Source organism: Akanthomyces muscarius, chromosome 4 (assembly GCF_028009165.1).
Source record: "Akanthomyces muscarius strain Ve6 chromosome 4, whole genome shotgun sequence".
Classification (NCBI taxonomy): domain Eukaryota; kingdom Fungi; phylum Ascomycota; class Sordariomycetes; order Hypocreales; family Cordycipitaceae; genus Akanthomyces; species Akanthomyces muscarius.
The window spans coordinates 4,593,914-4,606,395 of record NC_079244.1 but is presented as its reverse complement, the minus strand read 5'-3'; the positions used below and the strand labels follow the sequence as shown (position 1 = coordinate 4,606,395).

The window sequence follows — 12,482 nt, the reverse complement described above, 5'->3', positions numbered from 1 at the left end:
GCGTGGTTGGCGGACCACTCTCGACCAGTAAGAACCTGAGGCCACTACCACTCGGCCTTTCCCGGCAGCAAACTCACGCAGCCCAGTCCAGTTCGACAGTTTTCCTCGACAATTGGCAATTGAAGCAGAACTCGCGGCTCAAGCCCCCAAATTCAGTCATCATGGTCTCCGCTGTATGTGCATTAGTCCCCCGCCGCTTGCAATTTGTCGCTCCAGGCCAGGGCGCTGCCGGCAATCCCTTTCCGACCGGCTGGCTAACATTTTGTCTGGCAGACTCCTTTCCGCCGCGCCGAGTTCAAGAGCGCCTACGGCCCCAAGTACGTTTCCTACCGCATCTACAGTCTTCCGATGGAGGCGAACCTTTATTGCGAGCCGCCAGCGCCAAAGCGGTCCGAACCCAACGGCAATTCTGCCAGCAACTTCCCGAAGGAGCATGCGACGAGATGGATATGCTGACGCTTCACTTTTAGTTACCAGTTCCAGCCCAACTTCCGCGGCTGGTCCGGTCAGACTCTGTTTCGCACGTAAGTATAAGTTTTTGTTCTCGAGGAGGAAGACAATGGCACAAGGCGCGAATTCAACAAACGACTAGTTCCTGCACGGCGACATGAAGACGGCAATAGCCGGGATTGCGACGCACAACGCCAAGAAGATGGCATTCGATGTTGGAGGCCTACTTTCCCTCGACAGCAATGGCCGAAAACACAGGCGTCACAAGACGCCGTTGCTAGAGGACTTGGTGGCTAACTATGGCTCAGCTCTTTCCGCTTGGCCCTGTTCGGCGGCGCCGCTGGTGTCGCTGCTCTTCTCTTCACTTCTGGCATTCCCCGCATTCAGCGTGATATCCTCGACGTAAGAAATCTCGACATGTTGACCAGTCAACGCCTACGGCGAGCTAACAACGGATGCAGAAGATTCCCGGCATGGCCAAGTTCTACGAGAAGGAGGTCCACCCCCAGGATAACGTCAGTCTACACCCTACAATGTATTTGCGGAGTCTCTCAATACTAACACCGTATGTAGCCTTTCTAAGCGCAAGATCGCACATCCAGATGGACCTGTATCAACGTCTATGCAACGCATGGAGCTAGTTCCCTTTGTATAGACATCATCCAAAATAGACACTTACGATGAAAAACTAAAAAAAAGTCCCTAGTTGTAAAACTGCATTCTTTTCATATTTTGATCATGTCTGTGAAGAAGCAGTAGTGCAAGTATTCGTAAAGTTTGTCGTCAACATGGATCTTGGAAGATCGCGTACAGTGTGGATCTCCCACGGCACTGTCATTTCTCAGCCAGGCGCAGTGGATAGCTAGCTGCCGAGCTTCACAGCTCGCCTCGCCAAGCTGCCCTCGGACCATCTATATACCCTTTCTTCATATTTCAAAAGTATTCCATTCTTTACTAATTTCTTACATTTCCTGTTTTGGTCAGAATTCATCTATGGTCCTATCATGGCAGAGGAGGAAGCTCGCAGCACCGTCGCCCTCGTGGTCGGCGCCCTGCTGCCCGCCCTAACTACCGTCTTCTTCAATGGCATTCCCGGCGCCATCGGCGGCAGCAACCTGCCGCGCTGGGGCGTCCGGCTGCCGATTCTTCTAACCTGCGCGGTGCGGCTTTGGTTCACACTGGTATCGAGGGTGGTGCCGGAGCCCTATCTTGTATGTACTTTACAGAGGAAATCATACTTACCCCTGTTTGAAGATGTACCTAGCTAACCTAGCGCTCCAAGGACGAAATCTTTCACATTCCGCAGGCGCAAAAGTATTGTGAGGGCAGATTCTTCGATTGGGATGACAAAATTACGACACCTCCTGGACTGTACGGCTCTCCGTTAACTGTGCCTTTGCTTCTGAAGCCGTTGATGTTAACCTTGTCGTCCAGATACTTCTTCTCAGTCGCTGTTCACAGAATCGCCACGGCGCTGCACATTCCGCAGCTCAACGTCTGTGATGCCTTCAGCCTCCGCGGCGTCAACTTCATCGGCGTCCTAGGCGTCAGCTACCTGGCGCTGTGGTGCCGGCAGGCCATCGAGGCGCGGCAGCAGGAGGCCATTAGCAGCAGTAGCAGCCTCCTCTCGTCGCCGGCGCGCGTGCGCGCCTTTTCGCAGTATGCCGTACACACGGCCATTAACATTGGCCTCTTTCCCCTGATATTCTTCTTTGGCGGGTTGTACTACACGGACGTGCTGTCGACAGGCGTGGTGCTCGCGGCCTTCGCAAACCACTTGTCGCGCGTTGGCGCGGATCGCAGCTCGGTGCTGAGCGACGTCGGCATGGTGCTGCTGGGCGTGGCGGCGTTGGGCATGCGCCAAACGAATGTGTTTTGGGTTGTCGTCTTCATGGGCGGCCTGGAGGCGGTACACGCGGTCAAGACGCTGCGGCCAGAGCGGGTCGACCAGCCAGCGATGAAGACGCTGTGGGAGCAGGGTCGGTATTTTGCCTGGAGATACTCGGTAGGCGACATTCACGACTTGCCTATCCACAAGGCATATCCCGATGGTGAGTCAACGTTTTACTATACCGACCAAATAGCAAGCACTGACATGTATAGATATGATCTTTACTGCCTTGAGCATCGGCATCGCAGCTATCTGCAACCCTCTGCGAGTGATTCGGCAGATTTGGCCGTACCTCGCCATCCTCGCGTCCTTTGCCGTCTTTGTGCAGTGGAACGGCAGCGTCGTACTCGGGGACAAGTCCAACCACGTTGCCACGATCCATCTCGCGCAGATGCTCTACATCTGGCCCTTTTTTGCCTTCTTCTCGCTCCCTCTCCTCCTCCCCTCTGGCCTATCCTTTCTCAACATGGTCGTTCCCTACTTCCGCCCCTCCTCTCGCAGCGCTTCGACACAACCAGAAAAGGGCAACAACGATAGCCTCCTCCTCGGCGCGACGATCCACATCTTCCACTCCAAGATCCTCTGGCCGGTATACCTCGCCGCCACCGGCGTGCTCTCCGTCGCCGTGGTCCGCTTCAACACCGTCGTGCACCCATTCACGCTTGCTGACAACCGCCACTACATGTTTTACGTGTTCCGGTACACCATTCGTCGCGGGAGCCTCCTCCGCAGCGTCCTCGTGCTGCCGTATACGCTCTGCCGATGGATGGTCTGGGACGCGCTTGGTGGGCACAATAGTTGGTCGGGACTCGATGATCAGCCTAAACCCTTTGTTAGCTACCCCTTCTGGACGCCCTCAGCTAAAGTCAAACGGCAGACCATCACGTTCTACCCACGGTCCCCTGAAGCAGCCTCCACGGTGGAGACACGGCAGGCAAGCGAGGCCGCGCTCAAGGCGCATCTCGAACAGGACAGTCTGTACCTCTCTACACGATCCGTGTCTACCTCAACAGGCCTTGTCTGGCTGCTCGCAACTGTGCTGTCGCTCATCACAGCGCCACTCGTCGAGCCGCGCTACTTTATCATCCCGTGGATCGTGTGGCGGCTCATGGTACCGGCGTGGCGGCTGCAGGACCACCTGCGCGGTGGGTTCCTGGAGGGCAGCGCCGCGGTGGAGGCGGTGGCGCGCTGGAGCAGCAGCTACGACATGCGGCTGTGGGTAGAGGGCGCCTGGCACATGGTCATCAACCTCGTTACGGGGTATATCTTTCTATACAAACCGTACGTGTGGATGGCCGAGGACGGGACGGTGCTAGAGGGAGGGAGACTGCAGCGGTTCATGTGGTAGGTGCAGTTATAGCTTTAATGTGTAATACTATTAGACTCTTTCTACGGGTATGTCTGTAGAGAAATGAGTCGTGTGAGATTTGGTGTGAAATTTGTTTGTGTGTGTTGTGCGTGTGAAGCTATCAGAGCTTGTGAGACCGTGAATGACTATGCGTCGCCTCATCTGTATATATATAATTCAATAAAAAGTTGCCGAAAAGATTAGATTCGGGAAAAACGCCATGCCATAAACGCCAGTAAAAAAAGAGAAAAGTCAAAAAGTGCATACGTGCCAGAATTCACCAAATAGTTCTGGAGTGGCCGGCCATTTGTCTTGCTCAAAAATCCTACCCTTTGCCTGCCTGAGTAAACCTCGTCATCAAGATCCATTTGTTTCTTTTTTTTTTCCCTTTTCTCTCTCGTTATTCATCAAGTTTCATTTTCACATGTCCCTGCACGCAACAGTCGCTGTTGTTATTTTTCTTATAGACTCAGCCGATCCAGGCTCATCCCGTCGTTGCTGCGCACCCTTCTCACCACGCCGAGCTTGAAGAACTTTTCCTCGCCCGTCGCCGTACGGCCACCGATATACCACTTGTCCGCGCCGATGGCGTCCCGGAAGCCCTCGCTGCTCGAGTCGCTCCCGCGGCGGCGCCCGCCTCCGCTAGGGATGGGGATGCCGACGGCGCCGCTGCTGGTGCTGTTGGGCGGCGAGTGCAGCGTCACGCCATGGCGGTGGTGGTGGTGCTGACTTGCGGCGGCGGCGATGGCGCTCGCCGTCGGGCCGGGTGGTGATGTAGATGGCGACGCCGTTTGTTGAGGCGCTTGCTGCTGCTGCGCCTGCGAGGATGTGCTGCTGGCATTGTGCTGCTTGCCGCTTTGGTTCGGGTTTGTGGGAGGGGCTTGCTGGCGAAAGGCGGCGATGAAGGAGGAGAGGAAATACGGGCGTTGCGAAGGCATCGTCGGCGATGTGTATGTGTGTGTCTATTGGCGGGGTCGGGGGTGGTGATGATGTCGTCGTCGTCGGGCGCGTCACAGGGCACGCTCAAGAGACCGCGGCACCTTGCCTCTAGCGGATATAGAGAGCAAGATAGAAGGCAAAGAAAGAAGCCGAGGTGTTACCACCTTCGTCGTGATCGGGTGGAAAATGAGGACTGTGTGGGTGCTTGTCGTGTGCTCGTTGCTATCTTCTGCGAAGCTGTTTCCACCTCCAAGTGTCGCGTGGGATTCAAAGTTGCCGGGGTCGCGCGTGTTCCCTTTTTCTTTATATTTGTCGCTATTGTTTCAAATGGCCAGCCAGCGATGATGCCGTGTGCCGCTCGTTTTTTAATGTCGTCGTCGCGTTGGTGAAGGATGCAGAAGTCTGTAGTGGTGGTGCTGCCGCCCGCTCATCCATCCGGGTTGATTTAGTCGGTAAAAGCCGGGGGCGGGCCAGACGATGCGCATGTGGGCGGCGGCTTCTTTCTGCACCGTATTCTTTCTTGACTGGTCATGAATGCTAATGGCGGGGCTGCCATAGGCCCAAGCCATTTCTCCAGCGCCAGCTACCCACCAGCAACTGGAGGGCTCAGGTGCCCATGAAAAAAAAAACAGGAGCCGACCCAAACCGCCCGCTTCCACCGTTCTCCCATGACGTTGGGTACATGCCACCACCTAGAGAACCCGACCTTTTCCAAGAGACGGCTGAATGGAGGGGGGTATAACAGCATGCATAGTTCGGTAATCCAGCAACGGTCCATGCTTCCTATCTTGGTGAGAAACATGGCTTTTGATACCTAACCCAATATTTGGCTGCCGTGCGCACGCAGCTGCTCGCTGTGCGGATCGCTGTTGTAACCCCGCATCAGCTCACACCACTGGCCGCACCCTCCATGACATCAGCCAAGCCACCCTCCTCTCTCTATATCTCTTCTCGCTGGCACATATTCCAACACGCCCAGTGAAAGAAAACTATAATAATTCGTTTTATTCCTCTGTAAAATGCGCGCCAAATCATTTCTGTAAGCCTGGAAGATGGCGCAAAAGTTGCAGTAAAAAACCCCCAATTTATAAACAAAAAGCTTCTGCTTGCTCTCTCTATGCCAAAAGAAGACCAAGAAAGGTAGATAATCAAACGCCTCAAGCAAGGAAAAACACACAGTCCAAGAACGGCCAACTATGTAGGCTATATAGCAGAAGAATCCCTGAAGACCAAGAAGCAAAACAAAATGTGCAATGATCCCATTCCTTGTATATTCATCCCAAGCCCTTTCGAGTAGCCATAAATCCAAAGAATGAACCACCAACAAAAAGGACTGTCCAAAAATAAATAGCTAGGCTATGCCATGTAGTCAACTCCAGAGAAAGCAAAAAAGGGAGGGGGCCAAATAGCTCGTGTCCGAAGCGCGTAATACAAACAGTTATTAAACACAAAGCAGTCGCAGCCCGTTGCGCCTCTGTGAGGTAATGGGTATCATGGATACAGAGGAGCAACGGCACCGAGGCGTGAAATCAGTCTGCGTAGAGGTGTCGGTCCTAGTAGGAGATCTGCCTCGATCGAGTGTGGTTTTGCCGGCAAAGTTGCGCACGTCGACATACCGAGAGAGAAGGAGAGATGGCGATTCCGGCTTTTTTTTGTGGTTTTCTGGGGTTTTTTTTAGGGTTTTTGTGCCCTTTTTTCTCATTTTTTTCTTTTCTTTTCTTGCCTTGTACTGGTTTGTGAATTGTTTTTCTTTCTTATTTCATTTTCTCTCTTTTTCAAATTTTTTTTTCGTCTTTGTCTGTTGATTGCCGATTTCGGTATTTTTTTTGGTTTCCAAGACGTGGTTTGTGGTAGACAAAAGAAATAATATATGTCCAGAAAGGTATCCTATCTCTCTCAGGCAATGTCAGGCGTGGTGGCAGGCGCCTGTAAAAATTAGTCTCAGCCTCAGCAGATCATGCGACTACGTGGAAGCCTCAATGATGCTCTCCTCGTCTGCAGAATCAATGTTGACCAGGGCTTGCTGGCTGTGCACCGTCCCACGGTTGACCCGGTGGACAAAGTGCGGCCTGGCACCGACCGCACCCCATTTCAAGTCACTCTCGTCCTCGTCACTGCTGGGGCGTCCCTCTTCCGATCGCCTGACATGCGCACCTTGAGAGTGGTAGTTGGGAGTGAGGCGCGTCATGTACTCGTCTTCGGTGATGCCCAGCTCCTCGTCCAAGCTCTGGGCGGGAGAGCTACTGCGCTGAGCTTGGCGATTGGCTCGCAGAAGGCTATCTCTCAGGGTGCCAGAGCGTCGGTTGCCTGAAAGCCAGGAGCCTTCGGAATCAATTGACGCAAGAGACATGGACAAATGCTGGTCTGGTGAAGGCGCGGTGTAGCTTCCCGAGCCTTCAGTCAGTGCACGTTCGCGCAACTTCTCGACAGAACGCTGTCCAAATGCGTATGGTGTTCCGCGGCCCGGGATGGGAATAGGTTGCGTAGCGTGGTCATGCTTACTATCGGCAATGCTGGGCACTGGGGGCTCGGCCTCCGGTGACTGCACGCGAGAGTCGGGCGGAGTTGGAAAGTCGTCGAGATCCTCGCGGAATCGTGAGCGAGTGCGCTTTGGCGCGTTACCAACTTTACCGGCAACGTAGTTGCCGGATAGGGAGCTGCCGATGCGTGGATTGTCGGCAGAGCCACTACGAACATCGTCTCCCTGGAGTCTGGCAAGGGCTTCGGCTTGGGCTTGGGCTGAAGCTACTGCCTGCATCTCCTCTCTCGATGTATTGGAGAATGAAGAGGGACCAGAGCTACGCTTGTTCCTGCTGTTCCATTTCAGTAGGGAAGAAATGGACAGACGAGTAGGTTTGCCTGTGCTCGCCTCGGAACCTTTTCGCGCTTGATCCTCGTCATTAGGAACAGCCAACTTGTCCTTTTCCGACCCGAGCGTGGATTTAGAGCGAGACTTTTTAGATTTCAATAGGCTGGACAAGCGAGAAGCTGGTGGCGCTATCAGGGCAGAGTCCTCTTGGTCAACTGATTGGGCCACGGGACGGCCAGATGACGCTTCTGTGTCCTGACCGGCGTCCTCGCTCGGTAGAGTATCGGTTCGATGGAATACCTGAAGGGGAGGCTGCGACTCGCTAGCCACAGCTAGCTCGGGTGATTGAGAGGCCCGCTGGCGCGAAGACGTGACAACCGTGGAGGCAGGATCTAGGCCCAAGCCTACAAGCTCGCGACCCATGACCCCACGCTCCATGTTGGAGGGAGAAGGCGATCCGGATTTTCTTGCCGCCTCTGCTTCTTGCTTGTGGCGCTCGGTTGCGTCGGCAATCTTCTTCTTTGTCTTGGCTTGCTCTCGGGTACGTTCGCGCTGGCGTCTCTTGGCATCTCTATCCATCAGCTCACGGAGCGCCTTGGCATCCAAATCATCAGCCAAGTCATCGATACGCTTGCGCGGCTGCATCATCTCCTCCGAGATGGTATTATCTTCCGAGAGTAGCCCCTTGGGCGAGGCAGGGTGCGCGGAGGCGGAGGCGCGCGAGGGTGTGCGTTTGACACCAGTGCCATAGCGAAGAGTTGGTCGGGGAGCGAGAGAGTCGAAAATTGACACCTTGTATGAGGTCATATCAGAATCTCCAGACAAGCTGGATTGCATAGAGTCTGGTAGAGGCAGCGAGAGCTCTGAAGTTCTCTTGCTTATCTGGTCAGAATGCTGACTCGTTTTGCTCCTCTTGATGCTGTGCTTGCTACTACCGTGTTGTAGGCGGTCGGTGGGCACTTTGGGCATGTGGTGACTCATGGCCTTGATTTCTGCCTCTCGCTCGTGGTCTTCATGGCGTCGCTTGCTACTTTTACGCCTAGCAATGGGGGGGTGGTTGGGGTCGCGCTTCAGATATAGAGTTGGAGCGCGGGTCCAGGCAGAATCACTGTCGAAATGTTGTGACTGCTGCGGTCTGCCTCTGCTACCGACTCGAATCGTTTCGTGCCGGTTGGGTGAGAAGCTATAGGTTCTGGCGCGTCTCTGGAGCTTGTTGGGCTCGGGGCGCTGCTTCTTCCGAACGCTGGCTCTGGGAGCGGGAGTGCCGGCGTGGCCGTTACGGCTTGCAGTGTGGCGAATCGATTCCATCTGGTTACGCGTTGGAGAAGTTCCGCGGTCATCGACGGGGGAGGGGCGCGACGGCGAGCGCACCGTCTTCCTGCGAAATGGCCAAAGGGCCATTGCGACGCAGTGTGCTGTATTCGGAGAGGGATGCTAATGCCCCGGTGGGGTGACGGAGGTATCGTAGGTAAATGTGGCTAGGGTAGCAGTAGCTCGTTGCGGCATTGTCGGAGGATGGTATTAAAGGGGCGGCGGCCAAGTAATCATTCGCTCTCGAGTCGACTTCGATAGAAAGACTGCTGAACTGGCGACAAGCAGAACAATCTTGATGACGTGGACGAGATGGGCGGTCGCGAGTCGGGGGGCGGAGTCGAGATTGAGGCGCTGGAGATAGAATGCCCTGAGCAGAGTACCGGGTGACAATGGCTGTAGAGATCGTGAATGGACAGAGCGTTGAAAGTCTGCGAGAGCGGTTGACGGCGCGGCGTGCTGGTATGAAAGAAACGTTGAATGCGAGTCTCAGAATCGGCTTCTACCGACTAGATGTGGTGGCAAGCCGCTAGATCGTCAGCTGAAACGGAATGGGCGTCGATGGATCTGAGGCCGGGGTAGGGATAGAGAGTAGAGCGGATAACGCTATGCCGGAGACAATAAGATAGAAAAAGAAAAGATAAAAATTGGTAAGACAGGACGCAGCCGCGAATGGGTAATTGGATGAGGAAGATGATCGCTGGGTGTTTGCTGCGAGGGGACAGGATGGGCTAGGTGAGGCAGCGAAATGGGGCCCTGGGTGGTGGTGCTACCAAGGTTAGAAGGCAGAGGTGCTGAAAGAGGGAAGAGCTGCGGCGGGACGACAGGGCAAGCCTGAAAAAGGGCGGCCAAGCAGCGCGGGATCCAACGCGATTAAAAATGGCGGCCATTCTGCAGCGCAGCAAAGCAGGGAAGGCACCCAAGAAGCACCTAATAATGGAGGAGAGGGGTTGGGTGTGGCTTCGGCGAGAGGGGTGTGCCAAAGATAGGTAGGTGGTCCTTTGGGGGCGTGTTTGCCGGGCGTGTGCTAAATTACCTAGGGGGAGGGACAAGTTCCAGGCCAGTCAGGCCAGAGAGGTACAGTACCTACCGGTAGAGTTTAGGTAGGTACGGGGGTGCAGGGGAAACAGAGGCACCGCCTGGCCGGCCTTGGCTGGCCAAGACCCCCTTCTTACCAGTAGGTAGGTAGGACTGGCACTTGTTGACTTGCTCCAGCCCACTGACAAGATGTCATGCGCGCTGAAGGAAGCACTAATAAACGCACTAACAAATGCACTAGATTAAATAGCAGCCCCGAAGCCGCTCCCTGAGGATGCTCCAGTCTACAGCGCTTTTTCGTGGCGTGACAGTGCGTTGTGGCTTGGCGGGCCGACAGCCTGTGTGGAACTCGTGCAACACGATGCGCTGGAGAACAGGGCAGGGCAAGGGCGACTGGGAGCAAGCAAAACCCAGCAGCAGAGCAGAAGGCGGACAAGCAGAGGATCGCCCGTCAGGTACCAGAGCAGACAATCTACAAGTCCACCTAGTAGACGTCAACAAGGTCACAGCTGTGCGACTGGCACGCTGCGACGCCTCCTGCGTCTTCCCTGGAGCATCTCCCTCGGCATGGGACAGATAAAGAGGCGGCATACATACGGGCGCGCGGAGGAGACGCCCCTTCGTACAAGTGCCAGGGCAACACCAGGGCAGCACCAGTGAAGTGTAAGAGCCGACTAAAACTCGACAGTCCCCAGTCCACGGCCCACGGACACGGTGGGACGAGGCTTGCAAGGAAGCTTTCGAACAAGCAAGGCAGAGAAAGTAATTACCGGCACCAATCGCAGCGTGACGATACCCACCCGCAGCAAGAATAGAGGATGGCAGGACGGCCAGCAATCAGAGCAGAAATATCGGTTGTTGCTTCAGTACGCCAGTGCTCATTTCATCGTTCATGGCCAATAGCCAGTGGCTGGTGAAGGTGGCTCAAGCACAGAAACTCAACAGCCGTCCGCCAGTTCTCCGTGGCTGGTGGCCCTACAAGCATCTTGTCCCTTTCAATGGCTGCAATACCTCATTTTTCCACGCTCCAATGATACCTCTGCCTCCAGTCAAACTCATCCATTGCGCCATCCAATTTGCCAGCCAAATCCCTCCATGCAATCAAGCTAAACCGCGGGGCATCTTCCAGCAAGCATAGGATTCACGTCATGATGCATCATGCCAAATCCTGTCCTAGTTGTCAGCCTCCTCCAAAAGCACTGCCCCATACTTGCAGGGCCGCCACCCGCCAGCTGGACCACTGTGCCCTGTTTGAGACCTCAACCATACCATCATGCTGCTTGGTAGCTCTCTGCGGCAATGACCGTGCCGAGCACACACCTAACCAGCGTGTGTTGCAATGGGCCGCTCAGAGTTGTCCAAGCAGAACGCGACTTGGACAACGGAGACCAAAAGTCTCAGCGAATGACCACAAGAGATCGAACAGCAGGCCTCGCCAGGGTTTTCCGCGAACCATTCACCTGTTCTCTATGCTCTTGCTGGAATACACGTCTAATCACAATCATAAGGCCAACTTACCTACTTTCCTCGCCATCATCGGCCGTCCCCACCATCCACTGGCTGCCCTCTAACTAACTAATGATATAGCGCCAAACACCATCCTCCTCCGTCTCAGCGTTGCACCACTTTGTGGTAGTCGCCGCCAAATTCCAGCCAAATATTGGATATAATGCAGCTTCTCAAAGATGGCAACTCTCGATACGCCGTACCTACTCACAAGTAAACTCTTTACAGCTCTGCCGTCTTGGCGTTGTTACAATGGCAATACTCCGAATGCGGCGCTCCCCTTATGCCGCTGCTGCGTCTGGGGAAAGCCAAACAAGATTGAATTTAGCTTCAGCCTCGCTGCTACTGCCTCGAGCAAGCGTCGACGTCTGCACCTCTAAACCTTGCCCACCGGCCGACCGCGTGGCCAGTGTGCCAGTCATTGTGCGTAAGTAGCGACGTTGACCTCGCCACAGACCACCCAGAGCTGCCGAGCCAAAGCAAGCGATTTTGCCTCTTCAGTCGTTGATTGACTCGACGCCTCTGCAAGCCACGCCGCTCACTGGTCATGCACCGTGTAGCCTCCAAGACTGCCGTCATCGCCTCCCCACAGGCTGCCAAGTTTGAAACACTTTAGCAGTTGGCAGGCTCGCATTGCTTCTTTGGCCCTACACTTCTTCTTTTTTTAAGCTCCGTTGCTTCCGCTAGTTTAGGTCTTGCCCATTGTTCTCACGCCAGCTGTCTCTCCTTACAAGCTGCATAAGAGTGCTCGCCGTGGGATGCTGTGAACCGTCACGCCTCATACTCGCGCCGGTGCTAACGTTGGTGGGCATAAAAGACTACCAGCTCTCAGCCCTCACCAGGCCAATCTCGATATAGGAAAGCAGCTCGTCCACGTCGAGCCATGGCGCCGCCTCGTTTCCTCCTTGAGCTGCGGTCTCGACTGTCCCATATAACCAACCAAGCAGTGCATTGTCTAAGACCCACATTGGCCCTCGTATCCCTCCACATTCACCAGAATCTGGCCAAACTCAGTTCTATAGGGCCCTGTAGTTTGTGGCCTTTGCCGCTAAAATAAGAGGGAAAGTCAGTTCCTCTCCTCTGAGGAATCCAAAATGGTATACCGAAGTTTAGGGGCCTTTTTGGACCGTTGTCGACCCCGCGGTCTGCCCTATGAGCTGGCGCTCATCATCTCTGTCTCTGGTGCAAGC

The 12,482-nt window shown here is 54.8% G+C and overlaps 4 protein-coding genes across 5 annotated transcripts; 2 read left to right on the top strand and 2 right to left on the bottom strand.

The window, feature by feature from the left end:
- Window positions 1-161: 161 nt before the first annotated feature.
- Window positions 162-1,032, top strand: LMH87_012261 (uncharacterized protein; the record flags this gene model as incomplete). Its single annotated transcript, XM_056201543.1, has 6 exons — window positions 162-173; window positions 274-317; window positions 471-524; window positions 759-852; window positions 912-965; window positions 1,024-1,032. 6 exons carry the CDS (start codon window positions 162-164, stop codon window positions 1,030-1,032), a joined length of 267 nt encoding a protein of 88 aa, XP_056053285.1.
- A 422-nt stretch (window positions 1,033-1,454) lies between these two features.
- LMH87_012260 (uncharacterized protein) lies at window positions 1,455-3,689 on the top strand (the record flags this gene model as incomplete). The annotated part of the gene is made up of 4 exons (XM_056201542.1): window positions 1,455-1,661; window positions 1,733-1,821; window positions 1,885-2,501; window positions 2,554-3,689. 4 exons carry the CDS (start codon window positions 1,455-1,457, stop codon window positions 3,687-3,689), a joined length of 2,049 nt encoding a protein of 682 aa, XP_056053284.1.
- Window positions 3,690-4,150: 461 nt separating this feature from the next.
- LMH87_012259 (uncharacterized protein) lies at window positions 4,151-4,627 on the bottom strand (the record flags this gene model as incomplete). Its single annotated transcript, XM_056201541.1, has 1 exon — window positions 4,151-4,627. One exon carries the CDS (start codon window positions 4,625-4,627, stop codon window positions 4,151-4,153), a length of 477 nt encoding a protein of 158 aa, XP_056053283.1.
- Window positions 4,628-6,591: 1,964 nt separating this feature from the next.
- LMH87_012258 (uncharacterized protein) lies at window positions 6,592-8,838 on the bottom strand (the record flags this gene model as incomplete). Of its 2 annotated transcripts, none has more annotated exons than XM_056201539.1 (1): window positions 6,592-8,838. In XM_056201539.1, one exon carries the CDS (start codon window positions 8,836-8,838, stop codon window positions 6,592-6,594), a length of 2,247 nt encoding a protein of 748 aa, XP_056053281.1. The 2 variants fall into 2 exon arrangements, with proteins under 2 accessions (XP_056053281.1, XP_056053282.1); XM_056201538.1 differs by having other exon boundaries at window positions 6,592-7,386.
- Between the last annotated feature and the right edge of the window lie 3,644 nt (window positions 8,839-12,482).